Below are 19050 nucleotides of genomic sequence, written 5' to 3'. Positions count from 1 at the left end.
CTAAATATAGCTCCTGCATTTATGTACTTCAGTCTTGCAGTGACAAGCACCACCTTATGTTTTCTCTTCTTTCAGCTGAAAGCAGAAAAAAAATCATCCCAAGTGGCTTCTGGGCTAAACTAAAGGTTCCCTTTGGGCTCTGCTCGTTCCCAGTGGCTGATTAACTCTTTCCAGAGTCAACCTTCTGCTGTGCTTTCTTGTGCTTGTGAAATGAGCTGCTAAGAATGGAATGGAATGGAATGGAATGGAATGGAATGGAATGGAATGGAATGGAATGGAATAGAATAGAATAGAATAGAATAGAATAGAATAGAATAGAATAGAATAAACAAGGTTGGAAGAGACCTTCAAGATCATTGTGTCCAACCCATCATCCAACACCACCTAATCAATTAAACCATGGCACCAAGCACCCCATCAAGTCTTCTCCTGGACACCTTCAGTGATGGTGACTCCACCACCTCCCCAGGCAGCCCATTCCAATGGGCAATCACTTTCTCTGTGTAGAACTTCTTCCTAACCTCCAGCCTTGTTCTGGTGCTGGTTGCTTGAGAGAAGAGACCAACTCTCACCTGGCTACAACCTCCCTTCAGGTAGTTGTAGACAGCAAGAAGGTCTCCCCTGAGCCTCCTCTTCTCCAGGCTGAGCAGCCCCAGCTCCCTCAGCCTCTCCTCACAGGGCTGTGCTCAAGGCCTCTCCCCAGCCTTGTTGCCCTTCTCTGGACACCTTCAAGTGTCTCGATGTCCTTCTTAAACTGAGGGGCCCAGAACTGGGCACAGGACTCAAGGTGTGGCCTAACCAGTGCTGAGTCCAGGGGCACAATGACTTCCCTGCTCCTGCTGGCCACACTGTTCCTGATGCAGGCCAGGATGCCATTGGCCCTCTTGGCCACCTGGGCACACTGCAGGCTCATGTTTAGGCAGCTGTCAATCAGCACCCCCAGGTCCCTCTCTGTTTGGCAGCTGTCAGCCACTCTGACCCCAGCCTGTAGCTCTGCGTGGGGTTGCTGTGGCCAAAGTGCAGCCCCTGCCACTTGGACTTGTTGGATGCCATCCTGTTGGACTCTGCCCATCTGTTCAAGCCTTCTCTCTCTTTTCTTGGCTTATGTTAAATCTTAATATGAAATGTGTCCCTGTTCCACTCCTGGCTATTTTTGGAGCATGCCAGGGGATTGGCAAGATGAAGCTCTCCACAGCTGGACACTGTAAACTGTCAGCCTTTGTTGATAAACAGTGTGAATTCCTCCCTCTTGAAAGCTCAGGTTCTGTTTCCCCCCTGGATTTTTACAGCAGCTGCCTGAGCCTTCACTTCCTTCACTTTCCTCACCTTGTTTTCCTGCCCTTCTGATGCTCTCTCATGTTTGTTCACAGTGTGGCTTTTCACCCTGTGTGTGAGGTGATGGTGGAAATCCTCAGCACTGCTTCCTGGAGAAACTTTTAATTGGTTTTAGCAGCTTTTAACTCCCAGAAACATTTGCACAACACAAACATTTACACTGAGCAAGTGTCTGCATAAACTGTTGCCTAAGCTCCCTGTAGCCTGAGTGCCCCTGGAGCAGCCCAGTCCTGTGCAAGGGTTTGTGTTTGGGGGTTTTTTTTTCTGGCCTGTGCAGTAGGGTTAAAAATAACTCTGCTGGTTTCTATTTGTGATTGTAGGCAACGTGAGACCCTGCAAATGTGCTGCTTCAAAGGGCAGTGCAAGAATGTGGAGAAAGGGGAAGGCAGTGTGTTCATCTGCACAGGATGCAGAGCTGGGCAGCAAACTCCACTCATCTGCTGTGAGCTGCGCTGGGCTTGTGTTTAACTGCACTCCACCCTGACCATTCACTGGGGCTGCTTCTGCACCTCTGGTTTTGTTCTGTGCTGACTGACAGGAGGTGTTCCCCCCTTCAAAGCCAACAGCTCTTGTGCAAGCCCTTTGGCTCTGCCTCTGCACTTGGCACTGGGCGGTGAGACCACTCCGAATCCCCTGGTGGCTGCTGCCAGGTACCAGCGCTGACAGATGGCAGCGGTTGCCCCAGGGTCACCTGCTGAGCTGGTGCTCTGCACAGTGCCTCCCTGTGAGCTCTTCTCCCCTCAGAAAACAGCAGCAGTTCACCTTCCTTCCATGGCTGGCAGGTGAATGTGGCACTTGCACACCCAAATCTGAGGCAAGGCACCAAATGTGGGGGCAGCTGGGTTGGAAGGGACCCTGGTCTGATCCCTCACTCAAAGCAGGGCCAGCTCATAGTGGGATCAAGCTCTTGCTGGGGAGTTGGCACTGCAAAGTTGGGACTTTCTCTTAAGGACCATCCCTGGAGGTGTTCATAAAAGGATTGGATGTGGCACTTGAAGCCATGGTTTAAGTTAGTCATGAGGTGTTAGGTAATAGGTTGGACTTGGTGATCTCTGAGGTCTTTTCCAACCTTATTGATTCTTTGTTGATCCTCTGGGCTAGCGCTTGGTCACCTTCCTGTTACAAAATACTGATACTGATCAGGCTGTCCAGAGCCACATCCAGCCTGGCCTAAAAAACCTCCAGGGATGAGGCTTCCACCACCTCCCTGGGCAACCTGTGCCAGTGTCTCACCACCCTCATGGGGAAGAATTTCTTCCTAACATCCAACCTGAATCTACCCGTTTCTATATTTTTTCCCATCTCCCCTAGTCCTGTCATTACTGACACCCTTGAAGTCCCTCACCTGCCCCAATTTCCCCCTTTTTCCCCTCAAACCCAGAGCACCTGGGCTCTGTTGGAGTCTCCTCCCACCCCAGGTGTGGGCACTTGGCCCTCCCCACCCACTCCCCTATTTAATCCCAGCCAGGAAGGGCAGCAGCCCCAAGCTGAGCCCATCTGGGCTGGAGGATCCTCCTCTCATCTCTGGTGAGTGCCCCTGGTGCACACTGGGTGATGGTGGTGGTGACAACAAAGGCCGGGGGGCCTGGTGGCCCCCCGGTTGTTAGGGCCAACATTGCTGACTGCTCCAATCTCATCCATGGGTGCTGGTTGGGGCTTCTCACTGGGGCTGAGCTCCTCTGGGTGGTATCTTGGCTGGTTGAGGGTCTTGCCCCAGGCTCTGGGGTGGGTGCAAAAGTGGTGGTGGTGACTGCTTGTCTTGGGGAGTTTTTTGTCTTAGAGCTTAACTTCGAGCTGCTGTTAGACAGACTTGGAGGAGGAAGTGGTCCTCACCTATAGGATGTGTAGGCAGGGAGCAAGCTGTGGGTGTATGTGCTCTGGGTGAGGAAGGTGAAGGGAGGTTATTGCTCTGTTTGTTGTAAAGCATGAGCTGGTTGCCCTTTGCTCATGTGTATAACCAAGATTTTCCTTGTCAGTGTTTTCACCCTTCTCTGATGGAGCTGGCACTCAGCACATCATCAACCATCATCTCCCTGATCAGTGTTTATCCTCCTTCCTAAGCTAGGGCATGGAGATGTATTCTCTTACAGCTTGTGCTGGGCTGTGCTGCAGTAGGATCACTGTGCTCACACTCAGCTCACAGAGCAGAATAGCACAGCATGGTGGGGGTTGGGAAGGGCCTCTAAAGACCATCTCATACAACCTCCTGCTATAGCAGGGTCACCCACAGCAGGTTGCCCAGGATCACAGTGTCCAGGTGGGTTTGGAATCTCTCCAGAGGAGGAGACTCCACAATGTCCCTGGTTAGCCTGCTCCAGGGCTCCAAAACCCTCACAGCAAAGGTTTTCCTTGTGGAAGTTCTGTTGGAACTTAATCTGTTCCAGTTTGTGCCCATTGTCCCTGCTCCTGGGCACCACTGAAAGGAGTCTAGACTGTACCTTCTGTCAGTGTAGATCAGATTCCTTAGACCTCTACCCTCTATCAGTGTAGATCAGATTCTTCCTCAGGCTGCTCTTCTCCAGACTAAAGAGCCCCAGTTCTCTCAGCCTTCCCTTGTCAGAGAGGTGCTGCAGCAGCCTGTCTTGTTTCTTATGTTGCTCTTCTCTTTCTTCACATCCACAACTTCCAGAGTATTGATTGAAAAAGGGGGGAAAGGACTGCTATAAAATGCCAGATGCCCATTCTTTTGGGGGGTTGCTAGAAGTCTGCCTGCTGAATGAGGCTTGTGAGTGAGGCAGCTGATCCCTGGGTTGCATGAGAATTGATGAATCAAAGTGCCTCTGGGCTAGGAAGGCAGATTACTGCATTGTATCCAACCTGCTTTTGTTCCCTAAACCTGCAGTCCCCTTCAATCCCCCTGTTTTGGCAAGGTGGACAAAGACAGCTTCCATTCTAGGCTTTTGAGAAGAGAAGTCCTCTGAGTTCAATGGAGGAAGTTCAGAGCCAGAGAACTTCCTCACTTTCTTCCCTGTCTCAATTCTCCTCTCTCAAACTGTTCCTGATGGAGTGAAGAATGGCATTCTTCTTTTCCCTAATTCAGATCTCCTGTACCAAGCTTCATGAGCATTGAATGCTAACAACAGGCTTGAGGTTCTGAGAGGGGAAAAGCCATTTGCACCAAGGCTGATGGCCTGGTCTGGCTCTTCAAACAATTTTTCAGCTGTTAAAGTACTACTTCACTGTAATGGGGGGGGGGGGGGGGGGGGGGGAAAGAGGGCTTTATTTCCCCTGAGGCTTCTCAGCCCATGTTCCCTTGAAATGAGGCTTTTACAATCACATAATGCTTAAAAATCACTGAATGGCTCCTCAGAGATGGCTTAATGTCTTAACAGTTTGTTCTGTGGATTCTGGAAGGAAGAGCATCAGGTAAGAGCTGAGGAGGTTCCTGGGAAAGCCCCCTTGATGTGGAGGGCTCTGGGGGAAGGGCAGCCCTGTGCTGGTGATGCAGCAGCTGGCTCTGCTGTATTGCAAGAAGAGAAGATGGGGTCAAGAAAAACTGCACTTGGAGGTACTGCCAGCTCTCAAGAATTAGCCTGTCTTCTGTATTTATTTTTCTTTGAGTGTCACTGGAATTATTCCCTCAGAAGCCCTTGCTTGGGAGTCATCTTGCTGTGTAAGAATTGTAGCCTTTCCTTGAAGAAAGGGGATTGGAGGTGTCTCCATACTTACATGGAGTCTGGGTTGGAAAGGACCTTAAAGATCATCTGGGGCACCCACCCTGTGCCGTGGGCAAGGATATCTTCAACTACAGTAGGCTACTTGCAGCCCCCTCTAGCCTGACTAGAAGTGGCTCTGGGGATGGGGCATTTCCCACCCCTCTGGGCTACCTGGGCCAGGCTCTCACCACCCTTACCATAAAACATTTCTTCTTTCTCTGCAGTCTGACTCTCCCTCTTTAGTTTAAACCCATCACCCCGAGTCCAGTCACAACAGGCCCTGCTGAACAGTCTCTCCCATCTTTCATACTGTTCCCTTTAAGCACTGAAAGGCCACCAGAAGGTCTTCCTGGAGCCTTTTCTTCTCCAGGCTGAACAACACCAGCTCTCACAGCAGGAGGCTTCCAGCCCTCCCAGCATTGCTGTGGCCTCCTTCAATGGGTCCCTGTCTGTGTTGTGCTGAGGACTCCAGAGCTGGCCCCAGCACTGCAGGGGAGGTCTCAGCAGAGCACAGCAGAGGAGCAGAATCCCTTCCCCTGCTGCCCACACTGCTGGGGATCAGCCCGGGACATGGCTGGCTCTGGGCTGCGAGTGCTCGGTGCTGGCTTGTGTCCATCATCACCATATGATGCTTGCATAGCAAATTGAGGAGAAGTAATGAGAATTTGAAATAACTCCCATTTTCCTGTGTTGCAGAGGGAACAAGGCAGGCTGTGTCAGCAGCAGGATGGGAACCTGGGCTCCTTGATGCTGTTTTGCACTGTGCCGCCGCCTCACCAAATGGAAACTAGAAGCTGTTTGGGGGCTAACCAGGGGTTTGCCTCTCAGAGTCTCAGGAATAATGTCAGTGGAGAGCTTAGCTGAGTAGGAGTGTTTATTTGCTTTGGAGTAGTGATGATTGGGAAATGTTTTGAAGCCCTGTGAAAGGAACCAGAAGCGGTGCATTGTGAAACAGGCTAATCTTGGCCCGAGCCCGGCCTCTGAAGAGATTCTGGATTGTGGTTTAAAGGAAGTTTTGTGTAATCCTTTATCATTCCCATTCTGCTCTTGGAGTTGTTTCATGGCACAGATAACAAAAGTCCTGTTTGTGCTGGTTGAGCCAGAACCATGCTGTGTGCTCAGCAGTGCAGGTCCCACCTTTCAAGGAACCGATCGCTATCGTCCTGTTGTGCTCTCTGCGAGCAGTTCCTATTTATCTGTGAGGCTCCATCAGGCCGTTTTAAGCTCCTGTAGGTGGGGAAACGTCTTCTTGTGAGTGTATTTACATAGGAGCCCTCAGAGAAGGGTGGAAAGAAGGAGCAAGTGGGGGGCATGGTGGGAGCATCCACCGCAGAGGTACCTGCGCGAAGCCCCCAGCTGGGCTGTCCGAGGGGAAAACAAAGAGCTGTCCTGTGCTAGCCCCCTTAGGAGGAAGGGTTGCTGGGGGGATGGGGGTGGTTTGTCGTCTCTCACTGCTGCTGTTCACTCTGTGCTTGTCGTCTTTGCTGCCATTCTCCACTCTCCAGAGCCTTGCAGTCAGATTGCTCTGTAATATCACTGATAAGTGCTGCAAGAATAAGACTGAAGAAGAATAAAGCAGAACAAAGGAATTTTCTCTTCTCCCTGAGCTCTAATTTGCCTTACCCTGAATTACATTCAGATGTCTGTTTTCCTGTGGAGCACTACCCTCCTTTATTTTGCATTACAAAGGGAACCTATGATCCAAATAGCAAGGAGTTTATTAGGGGTGTTTTGTTCTTCGGTGTTGTGGGAGATGGTCTTTTGGGAGAGGTGATCTTCAGATCAGAAGTCTCCAAGTGTACCATGAAAGAGGCACCTCTTGCACATGGAGAACAGGCAGGGAATTTTGCCTTTCAATCTCAGATCCTTGAGATCTGAAAGAAGAAAAAAGACAATTTGGCTTTCTCCCAAGGAAGTGTTTACTGGGCTAGATATCTGGCCATGAGCTGGAGCTGTTCAGCTGAACACGGGATCAGGTTTCAGTGGTGATAAAACAAAGGATACCCTTTGCCCCAATAGGACTTGTTGTGCACAGCTTGCAGACCTACCCTGCTCCCCCTCTGCTCAGCTCTGGTGAGACCCCACCTGGAGTACTGCCTCCAGTTCTGGAGCCCCTATCACAAGAGGGATAGATATGGAGGTGCTGGAAGGTGTCCAGAGAAAGGCCAGGAGGATGAGCAGAGGGCTTGAGCACCTCTCCTATGAGGACAGACTGAAGGAGTTGGGGCTGTTCAGGCTGGAGAAGAGAAGGCTCTGAGGTGACCTAATTGTGGCCTTCCAGTATCTGAAGGGGGCCTACAGGAAGGCTGGGGAGGGACTGCTCAGGATCTCAGGGAGTGATAGGACCAGGGGGAATGGAATGAAGCTGGAGGTGGGGAGATTCTGGCTGGAGGTGAGGAGGAGGTTCTTCCCCATGAGAGTGGTGAAGCCCTGGAATGGGTTGTCCAGGGAGGTGGTTGGGGCCCTGTCCCTGGAGGTGTTTAAGGCCAGGCTGGCTGAGGCTGTGGCCAGGCTGATCTAGTGTGGGGTGTCCCTGCCCATGGCAGGGGGGTTGGAACTAGATGATCCTTGTGCTCCCTTCCAACCCTGACTGATGCTATGATTTCTCTGGCACTTTTGATGCAAACACCTCCAACTTGTATAGCAAAAGCTGTGGCAGCTGTGCTCTTAGGGAGTGTGTGTTGTTCTCCAAGCACATGGTGTGCTGTGTGCTGGGCACAGGGAAGGTTGAGTGGCACAGTGCCACTTGAGGGTGGGGTGAATGGGTCACTGCCAGGGTTCCCCTTGCCTGGAGAAACTCATTTAACCTGTCCTAGGGCACTGTCCTCCCAGGCATTTGCCTCCTGTGCTGGACAGAGGAAAAGTGAGTTCTTTTCAGGGGAAAGAACTCTTTTCATTGTTGCTTTTCAGTCGATGGTGCCCTTGGATGTTCAGAAGTCCCAGGGCACGAATCCAGGCTCTGCTGCACTCCCAAGGGAGCTGCTGCTGGAGCTGCCTTTGCTTCTCTGCCCAACACACTCAGCTCTGGGGTTTGGAGTCTCTGCTTGTCAAAAAGCTTCCACTTAGCATTTGGGAGTAGGGCTGAGGCTGGGGGAAAGATGGCTCTCTCCAAGAAAACAACAGCTGGCTATGAATTGGTGGTGGCAGACAGGGCTCCTTGCTTAGATAGAGGCTTTTAAGAAGTAATAATTCAGTAGGCTTCAAGTTTATACTTGCTCTGATGTCTTTTGTGTGAGGGAGGAATTGACTTCATTGTTTCTGTGAAAAGAAGAATAAACACTGTCTTTCAGATCCAATTTGGGCTGTGCAGTAGAGGTAGCAGTTACTCTTTTCAAGAGATATTTAGTCTCCTTGTCAGCTTGCTCCAGCTCTGGCAGACTGTCTGTTCAAATCTGGCCTGTGTCTAGTCTTGAACTCTGTAAATAGCCTTTGCACAATCTCAGCATGGTGTGGGCTGGAAGGCACCTCTGGAGATCATCCAGTCCAAGCCCCCTGCTAAAGCAGGGCACCCACAACAGCTTGCCCAGGATGACCATGTCCAGGTGGATATGGAATCTCTCTAGGAAAGGAGACTCCACAACCTCTCTGGGCAGCCTGCTCTGGGGCTATGAGACCAGTTTGTCACTGGTGTCTTTTCCACCATGCTCTGCACTACCTGTGGAAAACTAAAAGGCTGGAGGATCTTGCTGAAGCTGGAAGCAGCCAGGGGTGACCACAAGTTTGAAACAATGAGGTGGGAGCAGTGAGAGGGACAACCTTTTAGGACAGAAAATACAGCCCATGAGCAGGTGATGAGTGGAACTCTCTGAAAGAGTGAGGGGCAGGAAAATTGAGTAAGGCAAGTTTTACTCATTCCTCATGGAGGGAAAGCCCAAGGGGCAGTGCTGAATGATCAGATGTAAAGCAGGCATAAGAAGTCCTTTCCCTACCATCGCAGAGTTGAGTTGTTGAGCTCCCTGCTGCTCTAGGTGCAATGGGTATCAATGGTTGAGAAAGGAATGAGATAGAAACATGGGTGAATGGTTTGTTTAGATATGCCAACTGGGGTCATTCTGCAGGGCAGAACACCTGAACTGTGATGTTTTCACCACCAAAATGCTCTGTCCTTGCTTCATTTTCACAGCCTTCCCAAACCCTTTGCTGTAGCCCATAGTCAGGAGGATGTGGGGGGCTTGGCAGACCTGTGCTCTGTCTGGGGACTGCTGGTTTTATGCTTTTGGGACACTGGTTTCTGTTTTCAAGTGTGCCACCTTGCTTTAGGAATGGATCCTGCCTAAATCCAGAATAATGAAGGAAGGACAACAGGATTCTAGTGAGAGTAGCTGGAATCCTAGACAGCTTCAGGTTTGCTCAAGTGAAACACTTCTCATGTACACTTATCTTTCCCAAGAGCCAAGCTGGTTACTTCAAGGTCTTCTATTTGCACTGCTTTCTGCAGCCATTCCTCCTTGTGGTGCACATGGAGGGAAGCAGTAATGCTGCTCTCAGTACCCTGCTCTGTCTGCTCCTGGGGCAGTAATGTGGCCACTGTGTTGCAGGTGATGAAGCCAAGCAGGAGGGCTTGATAAGCCCATCCCTGAAGAATGTCAGTTTTATCTTTCTGGCAGGGCCTTGAGGGTTCTTATGCCTTTGAGAGTGGAGCTGTCTGTCTTGAGTGCAGGTACTCACAGTCTGAAGAGGTTCTCTTTTCAACATGGAAGGAGTTCTGTGGAAGAAAAACAACTTGATAACTGCCAAAACGATGGTTGCACAAATTCTTTAGGCTTCAGATAGATGCAAACTGAGCTTCAGTTGTTTATTAATGGTGCTGCAATTGCCATTGTTGCTCTGCCTCCTTTTATTGCAATTCTAACACTGGTTTGTTGTTCCTCCTTTTCTCTCTTCCAGTGGTCTTATTGTTCCTGAGAAAGATAGCAATGAAACAGTGCCAGAAGTTGTAGCCACTTCTGGATATGCCCTTCTGCATTTCTTCAGTGATGCTGCCTATAATCTGACAGGGTTCAACATCACATACAAGTAAGTAGTACTCCAGCGCACTCCTGAGTGATAGAACAGCTTGAGCAAAAGGTGGTTTCCTCTTCTCTCACTTTTCCCTTGCAGTAAGGGACTGCCACCCAGCCATGTAATTATGAGCAGATCCTTGACTTTGGAGTCTGTATTATACCCTTGCAGTGACTGGCAACTGGGATGTGCTCAACTTTAACTCCAGTTGTCAGTGTGGGGAAAGGTTTGCTCCAAGAAGACATCATCCTATTTATTGTGGTATTACACTGAGTTGATCATACTCAGCCAGGCAGAGCTGCTGTGTTTGTATGTTCTGCCCAGCCACACTCCTGTGGAAGCACACAGGAGTCACTTGGGACTGTACCTGCTGTTGGGGGTCCTCCAGCAGTTTTCCTTGGGATGTTCTCTTTTATTCAGCTATAGAATCAGAGAATGGTTTGGGTTGGAAGGGACCTTTAGAGGTCATATAGTCCAACCCCCCCCTTGCAGTGAACAGGTGTAATGTGTCCACACATGGGACTCCCAGCACAAGAGGAACAAGGACCTGCTGGAGCAGGTCCAAAGGAGGGCCACAAAGATGATCAGAGGGCTAGGGCTCTTCAGCCTGGAGAAGACAAGGCTCTGGGGAGACCTTATAACTACATTGCAGTATCTGAAGGGGACCTACAGGAAGGCTGGGGAGGGACTGTTTATAAGGGCCTCTGGGGATAAGACAAGGAGCAATGGTTTGAAACTGGAGCAGGGGAGATCTAGGTTGGACATCAGGAGGAAACTCTTTACTGTGAGAGTGGTGAAATACTGGAATAGGTTGCCCAGGGATGTGGTTGAAGCTCCATCCTTGGAGACATTCCAGATAAGGCTTGATGTGTCTCTGGGCAGCCTGATGTAGCTGGAGGTGTCCCTGCTCACTGTAGGTGTTTGGACCAGATGACCTTTGGAGGTCCCTTCCAACTCAGAACATTCTGATTCCATTGTATTAAAATGAGGTGCTTAGTTTTTTTTGCCTGGTGGCCTTGGTGCTTTCATCCTTATGAAGCCCTTCAGTATCTTGTGGATTGCTTGAAGAATGTGGGGCACCCCTTGAGTGCTGCAGAAGATGAGGAGGAGTCTTTGCAAAGTGACTTGAAAGGTTCAACCCAAGCAGTAGCATTGAAAGTCTGGCTGATCCCATGAACCATGTCACCATCTACTGCCAGCTGACCATATTGCAGCACTGCAGGATGCTTTCCTGAACTCCTTTTAAGACATTTCAATGTGGGTTGTTTAAACACTTCCTTTCTTAATCACTTCAAATAATACACCAGCACTGGTTTGAGTTTTGCTGCCTCTGTGTGTTCTGGTGGTTAGGCTCCCACCTGGGACACTTGCAAAGAGTAGCTGAGAGGGCATATTGGTTTCTTTTCCACTTAACAGTCTTTATGGTTCCTACTGGAGACAGGTACTTGATAAAGACCTGTGAAATCAGGGTCTGGCAGCTGGAGACTCCTCCTGTCACATAACATTGAGAACATTGGGTGGTAATCCCCATCTGTGAGTTGTACTGGTTGATACACCAGCAGGCACTGGGTCTGCAAGTCAGTAAGGTCTCTGAATTTGGCTCAGCACCAAGGATGTATCTGGTTTAGCCTCAGCTCCATTGCAGATAGTGTAAAATCAGCAATCATAGAATAGTTTGGGTTGGAAGGAACCTTAAAGACTGACTAGCTCCAGACTCCCACCATGGGCAGGGACATCTGCCACTAGCCCAGACTGCTCAAGGTCTCATCCAAACAGGCCTTGAACACCTCCAGGGATAGAGCATCCACAGCCTCCCTGGACAACCTGTTCCAGTGTCTCCTCACCCTCACTGTCAAGAACTTCCTATTCTCCAGTCTCCATCTCCCCTCTTCCAGCTCAGAGCCATTGCCCCTGGTCCTGCCACTACAATCCCTTTTGGTGCTGAGGGTGCCAGAGCTGGGTGCTGGCTCATGTTGAGTTTTCTGTCAGCTGACACCCCCAGGTCCTTCCTGTCGGGACTGCTCTTGAGCCATTCCTTGCCCAGCTTGTATTTGTGCTTGGGATTGCCCTGACCTGGGTGTAGGACACTTGGCCTTGTTTCACTTGGTGCTTCAGAACAGGCACAGCTTCGGCTGGGGGTTGGTCTCTGCTGTGTTCCTGTGGTAGCAGAGCCCAGAATAGCAGGTGATTGGGAGCGCTTTAAGTATAAATTGCACAGACACCACAGAAGCTTTAAGCTCTGATTACATCCCTGGCTTACAGCTGGGTGTTCTGAGGCAGTTCATTTGCATTACAAATGGCTACAAATCACGCTGCTAATTTTTTGGAGGAGCTGTGAAGTGTAACTGCTGACGTGATGTAGCTCTGTAGGTAAGGGAACAAATCTCTGCAGGTCCTTCACATCAGGTTCTAGATGAGCAGCTGCCGTTGGTTTGTGTGTTTAAAAAGCTGTATGGACTTCTGTTGAGCATCACTCCGGTGCTCACGACCAAGGGGGACAGCTTGGGCAGCTGCTCCAGCCCTGGCCAACCTCTTTTCCTTCATCTCTACAGTTTCAATATGTGTCCCAATAACTGCTCTGGCCGAGGAGAATGCAAACTCAACAGCAGCAGCAATGCTCTGGAATGTGAATGTGCCAAATACTGGAAGGGAGAGGCCTGTGATATCCCCTACTGCACTGAGGACTGTGGGGCACCTGAGAGAGGCCACTGCAGCTTTAATGACACTAAGGCCTGTTCGTGCTCTGCGGGCTGGCAAGGTGAGTCTGAGGAACGTGGAGCTGCTCTTGGATACCTCTTCTGTAGGGCTCTTGCAGTTTGGTTGAGAGCACTTGAAAATGTTCTGCCTGACAAGTCTGAGCATTTTGACTAGCAGTGGAATATCACAAAATTCCAGCCTGGTGGGGGTTGGAAGGGACCTCTGAAGATCATCTAATCCAATGCCCCTGCTGGAGCAGGCTGCCCAGGATCAGTGTGTCCGGGTGGGTTTGGAATGTCCTCAGAAAAGAAGACTCCACAACCTCTCTTTGCAGCCTGCTCCAGGGCTCCAACACCCTCACAACAAAGTCTCTCCTTATGCTCAGATGGAATCTCCTGGGTTCCAGTTTGTGTCCATTGCCTGTCACTGGGCAGCACTGACAGAGTCAGATACTTCAGGGCTGGAAGACCACATCCCCTTATGCAGTGAGGTGCCTCCTCTAGTGCTTTCTGGAGTATGGCTGTGCCCTGACAGCAAAGCTGGGCTTAGGCTGTCTGTGTTTAGCCTACCCTCTTCTTTCCTTTTCACTTCTGTAATAGATTTGTGTGTAAAGGGTCAAAAACAAACAACAGGCCATGAGAAAATCTGACCCAAAAGCCCCAGGACAAGCCACAGCAGAATGAAATGCAGCTGCTCTCCCCTTGCTTATTTTGAAGCTTCTTTACCCCTGGAAATGGTCTCTCTTCCTCAGAAACCAGGAGTTTTTCAAGAGTTGGTAAACCAGATTCCAGTCTGCTTTCCTGAACTGCAGATTACTCCTGGTGGAAGCTTGGCAGGGAGAGGCAGATGCTGTCTCTGGCAGTTGAGACCATAACTCTGTTATGTGGTGATTCACTTTTATCAGGACAGCTTTAGGCAGTCATAAACCTATTCTCTTCTCAAAGCTGGAGCCTCTCCAGCAGGTTCTGTGCTCTCTGTCTGTAGTAAGCCTGTGTGTGTGGATGGCTGCCACTGAGATGAAGTGAGAGCATCCATATGGGTGTGTTTTACTTGCTGAGACCTTGCTGTTTGCTGCGCCTCTTCTAAATGATTCTATGACATGGTAGGTTGGAAGAGACCTTCAAAATTATCAAGTCCAACTATTAACCCTACTCTGCCAAGTCCACCACTAAGCCATATCCCCAAGCACCCCATCTGCATGGCTTTTAAACGCATCCAGGGAGGGTGACTCAACCACCTCCCTGGGCACCTTGTTCCAGTGCCATGGGGAACTGTGGAGAGAAACCTGGCAGTGAAGAAGTTGCTCTAAGAGCAGCAGAAATAGAAGGAAAAATAAGAAGTGAGCAAATCACAAAGATATGCCTTGCTGAGAAGGAGAGGGATGAGAAGAGCTGTAGGCACTTGGAATTTTCTAGCATGCTGCAGAGGAGGTCTCCTGAAGCTTTTTCAGGTTGTGTTGGGGATCCTGTGGCATCTAGATGGGTGCTGGAAGATATTTTCATCGTGGGTAGGAGGAAGGGGTCTCTGCTGTGCCTCTCTGTCATCACAGCCAGGGAGAACAGTGCAGTGTTAGCTTTGCTGCATCAGAGTCATCTGTTCTGCAACTGCACTTTTGCTCTGAAAGCAAGTTTGATTGGGAGGTGTGGCGGGGAGGGTGCACAGGAGGCCTGGCACAGAGCGCTGGTGTGGGCAAGGACAACGAGGGTCACAGCTTTCATCTCCTACCTGGGCCAGGGGACTCTCTGTCACCTGAGGTGCAGGATGTTGATCTCTAGCTGAAGCACAAGGCTTGGGGGAGAATCAGCTGATGGTTTTTAAACCTTGCTTTCCCCAGGCCCTGGCTGCTCAATTCCTGTTCCTGCGAACCAGTCGTTCTGGACCCGGGAGGACTACTCTCTTCCCAAACTTCCCAGGGCATCTCACAAAACTGTAATCCATGACAACAAGATGTGGATTGTTGGAGGCTATGTCTTCAATCATTCTGACTCTCAGAAGGTTTTAGCGTGAGTATGAGCCGGGATGATACAATCTAAGCAGAGGAACTTGGATTGCAGAGCTGGTTTTAGGAAGGGGCTGCCTGACAGGCTGTGCTCTTGGCCTGTGCTCCATCTCCAGGGGAAACCAGCACTGATAAAAACTGAAACTCGTGTGTGAGATGTGGGAAAAAGCTGCTGAGGGCTGCTGAGTTTGGAAGGGGAAAAGTGTCTGGTTCCTGAGAGTGAATCTTTGATTCCTCTGCTTCTGACAGCACTGAACTGTTCACTGTGCTCTCTAGATGAGTTCAGGTCTTGTATTCCAAGGGAGGAGTTTAGTTCAGTGTTATCAGCCCTTCCTTCTGTCTGTGTGACTTCAGAGTGCTTGGCTCCTTAATGCATCCTGATCACTCTGGATATTAGTGCCTAGTGGGTAGGATAGCAACAGGAAGTGGCGTTTAGGATGATGAACACTTATGCAATTACTTGAGGGGATGTAACAGTAACTAAAGTATCAAACAATAATTTTCCCCTATGGAAACTCCCCCTAAAAAGAAACCAAAGCAATGTTCCAGGCTTCCTTTTGAGCTCAAGCAGTGGGGCACGTTTAGGTAAGAGCTGGATTTTTTTCCTCAGGGATACCTGCACACCTCAGTTTGGACCAGAGTGAGAGCTGTGAGTTCTGCCTTCACATCTGTAGGTGCTTGTAGGGGGAAGTCAGGAGGAGCTGAGCATGCAGGCTTAGTTGTAGAGCAGTTGCTGATTACATCCACCCTTCACCCTTTCAAAGTCATGCCTGATGTTTCAACAGATACCCTGTGACTTCATTGAGCACTTTCTCAGAGATTATTTTATCTCCCAAAGCTGTAAGCCTGGTGAGGATAGTTCATCCTTCTATCTGTAAAGCCACAGGCCATTTTCAGGGCAGAGGCTTTATCTTGTTTCAAGTTCACAAGTAAAATAGGCTTGAGTGGCAAAGGCATAATTAAAAAATGCCTTCTAAAGGCTGGCAGGTTGGGTTTTATCAGGGAGGTGGAACTTCTATGAGCTTAGTGTGAAGTTTCTCTGCTCTTTTTGGGTGGATCACGTGGTGCAAGCTGTCACAGCTGAGCAGGCAATACTCTGGATTTGCACAGGGAGGAATACTCAAGGTAAGGCAAATCAATGCAGGGATGTTAAGTACCAGAGCAGGCTTGGCTGCTGCAAAATCAGATGGTTTCCCACAAATCCTGCAAAGGGCCAACAATTAACTTCTTAACCTCATTATCTGCTTCTGATAATTAATTCCATCTTTATTGCACAGGTATGATCTCATTTCTGAGGAGTGGCTTCCCCTGAACAACACTGTGAACTCGGTTGAGATGAGATATGGCCACTCACTGGCCTTGCACAAGGTAAGTGCAGTGCTCCTGGCCCTGCCCTTCAGGTCTTTCTCACCAGGAATGAGGGCAACAAGCCTGGGGAGGGGTCTGGAGCACAGCCCTGTGAGGATAGGCTGAGGGAGCTGGGATGGCTTACCCTGGGGGAGAGAGGAGGCTCGGGGGAGACCTTGCTCTCTCCAACTCCCTGAAGGGAGGTTGTAGCCAGGTGGGGGTTGGTCTCTTCTCCCAGGCAAGCAGCACCAGAGCAAGAGGACACAGTCTCAAGCTTTGCAGGGGGAAATTCAGGCTTGGCCTTAAAAAGCAGTTCTTCAGAGAGATTGCCCATTGGAATGGGCTGCCCGGGGAGGTGGTGAGGTCAATGTCTCTGGAGGTTTTTATGAAAAGCCTGGATGAGACACTTAGTGCCATGGCCTGGTTGATTAGTTAGGGTTGGGTGATCAGTTGGGCTTGATGATCTTTGAGGTCTCTTCCAACCTGGTTGATTCTGTGCTCCAAGTTGAAGAGCCTCAGCCTGCCCTCACAGGGAGCTGTTCTACTCCTTGGCCAAGCTGGTGGGCCTCACTTCAGCTCTGACCCCTTTCAGGATGACATCTACATGTACGGGGGCAAGATCGACCGGACGGGGAATGTGAGCAGCCAGCTGTGGGTGTTCCACATCCCCAGCCAGAGCTGGGCCCAGGCCACGCCGGCAGCCAAGGAGCAGTACGCCGTGGTGGGGCACTCGGCACACATCGTCACCCTGAGGGACAACAGCACCGTCATGCTCGTCATCTTTGGCCACTGCCCTCTCTATGGCTACATCAGCAACGTCCAGGAGTACAACTTGGGTGAGTGGAGCCCCTTCTTACCTCTCCAGTTCTAACAGCTGCTTTGGAAGTGAAGTGAGGGATCACTGTTCACACAGCAAAACCAGACCAGGCAGCACCTTCTGCTCCCATTTGTGTCTGGGACGAGTTCAGTGTGGCTTCCAGTCTTTGTGTAACGCTGACAGGCACCTGCCTCCAGCTTTATACAGCTGGTTAGGTCCCAGAGACAAAGAAGCTGTAATTGAGAGACAGAGCAGCATAACTGCAGGACAGTTTAGCTTAATTCTCCTCTCTCTCTTTGACAAAGAACACTTTTGAAACTGTTGTTGTATCCCACAGATAGTAGGCTGGCTGAAAGAGTTCAGCCCAAGTAGCCACTTAACTCCCCTGCTCTCCAGTAGTGCTGATGAGCCACTGCTTAGGAGAACTGGAAGTGAATTTCTAGGCTCCCATATTTCTGATAAGATCTGATCTCTGTCTCTCCAGGGGTAATCCATACTCTGATGCTAGGATTCAGAGATGTCCACTGACCTGCACTGCCACCTAACTGAGCTGCACTGGAATGGCTCTCTGGAGGCATATCTCTTGCTCTGGGATGATTGGTTGGACTTGATCTCCAAGGTTTTCCAACTTGGTTGATTTTGTGACTCTGTGCAGACCATGCAGAGAACACAGTTAAGCAGAGGAAGTTCACTGTGGTGGCTGTGGTCAGAAATAGTTGCCTGAACTACACTGTTGACCTGTTATCCTTGTGTCATCCTGATCTAGAGGATCTCCTGCAGCCTCCTCTGTTTCACTGGTGTCCACAGGAGTGAGCTTTACTCCTACAGGAGCAGGCTAGGACAACCAGGCTGTGTGGGGCAGAGACTTGGTTCCATACTCCTGTTTCCCATGTGGGGCCTTGCAGACCCTTGAATTGCTTTGCCTGTCCTGTGCTTGATCTGCCCTGGAGTTAGGAAGCCTGTTCAGGGCTTTGTTCTACACTTGCTACAGAGAACTGGTGTGGCTTGGCACTTCTGTTTCAGTTGCCATTCTATGTCTGGAGTGCTCCAAGCCAATGTTGTTTTAGTGAGGGAGATCCAGGACCATTAATCACATAATTCACTTTTAACAGCGGTGTTCCTCAGTCACACTCAGCTTGGCTTCAGTGCTCTCTGGCTTTTATATATGTGTCAAATAAAAGTGCTCTTGGGTCCCGTTCCAGATGAAGCCATGGTGCTGGTGTTTGCATGTCACTGAAAGGCAATAAATTATTTCTGTGCTGTTTGTGTCTCATTTATCCTCTGCATAAACCATAACAAAGGGCTGTGGGAGGGATAGCTCTGCTCCAATTAAATATACTCTGCAATGCTTCTTGACAAGAGACTCCTTGAAGGAGGACACTTTTGGCTGTGAAGTGATAGAGACACCATCTAGATCTGAGTCAAGGGAAAGCCCAATTTGTTTCCCCAGCAGATCTGTTGGTAAGTTGTTAGTGGAGATGAGTTCACAGCCTTCTGTTGCTTTCATTCCTCAGCCACCAACACCTGGAGCATTCTACAGACCAGCGGAGCTTTGGTGCAAGGAGGTTATGGCCACAGTAGTGTTTATGATCCAAGCACAAGATCAATTTACATCCATGGTGGTTACAAAGCCTTCAGTGCCAACAAATACAGGCTAGCAGATGACTTGTACAAGTATGAAGTCGATACCCGTATGTGGTAAGTCCTTCTCCTTCCTCTCCACCACCCTCTTGTTTGCAGTGGACAAGAAGCTGGGGCCTTGGATAAGGGGTGCAGCAGGATGCAGCTCCCTGTGTTCAGGATATGTAGTGTGCTCCTGTATCTGTTATTTTTATGTCCCTTTATGAATAGAGAGTCATATAATCCCATGCAGTCAAAGCTGTGAGCGAGCCAAGAAAGCCATTTGAATCTATTGTTGTATTAAAGCTGAAAAGGAAAATATTTGATGGGATTTTCTTGCCAGCAGTCCAGGCTGTGCATGGGAGTGCAGTTACTGCAGGCAAGTGAGCCATCATTCATTCTGCAGTTAAGAACACAGAAGAACTTCTATTATAACCCCATTTTCTTCTGGCTCTGTAACTGCTTGAAACACTCATTTCTGAAGCTGAAATCTGCTGTGATTTGTTTCTCCCCAAAGCTGTGTTTTATTAAAGAGCTGGAGCAAAACTTCACAACTCTGAGCTGTGGAGACAAAAAGG

The 19050-nt window shown here is 49.7% G+C and overlaps 1 protein-coding gene across 1 annotated transcript in view; it reads left to right on the top strand.

Moving 5' to 3' along the window:
- ATRN (attractin) overlaps positions 1 to 19050 on the top strand; it is a 166607-nt gene that overhangs the window by 49305 nt on the left and 98252 nt on the right. Inside the window, exons 4-9 of the mRNA XM_068149435.1 lie at positions 9879 to 10007; positions 12545 to 12750; positions 14524 to 14692; positions 15966 to 16056; positions 16628 to 16871; positions 18367 to 18550. Of these exons, the coding sequence (XP_068005536.1) occupies positions 9879 to 10007; positions 12545 to 12750; positions 14524 to 14692; positions 15966 to 16056; positions 16628 to 16871; positions 18367 to 18550 (1023 nt within the window). The remainder of the gene's footprint in view (positions 1 to 9878; positions 10008 to 12544; positions 12751 to 14523; positions 14693 to 15965; positions 16057 to 16627; positions 16872 to 18366; positions 18551 to 19050) is intronic.

This window comes from Melanerpes formicivorus, unplaced genomic scaffold (genome assembly GCF_026170545.1).
Source record: "Melanerpes formicivorus ecotype bairdi unplaced genomic scaffold, bMelFor1.0.p_v2 SCAF_18, whole genome shotgun sequence".
Lineage (NCBI taxonomy): Eukaryota > Metazoa > Chordata > Aves > Piciformes > Picidae > Melanerpes > Melanerpes formicivorus.
The sequence above is the reverse complement of the archived record's forward strand: the minus strand, read 5'-3'. Positions and strand labels throughout refer to the sequence as shown.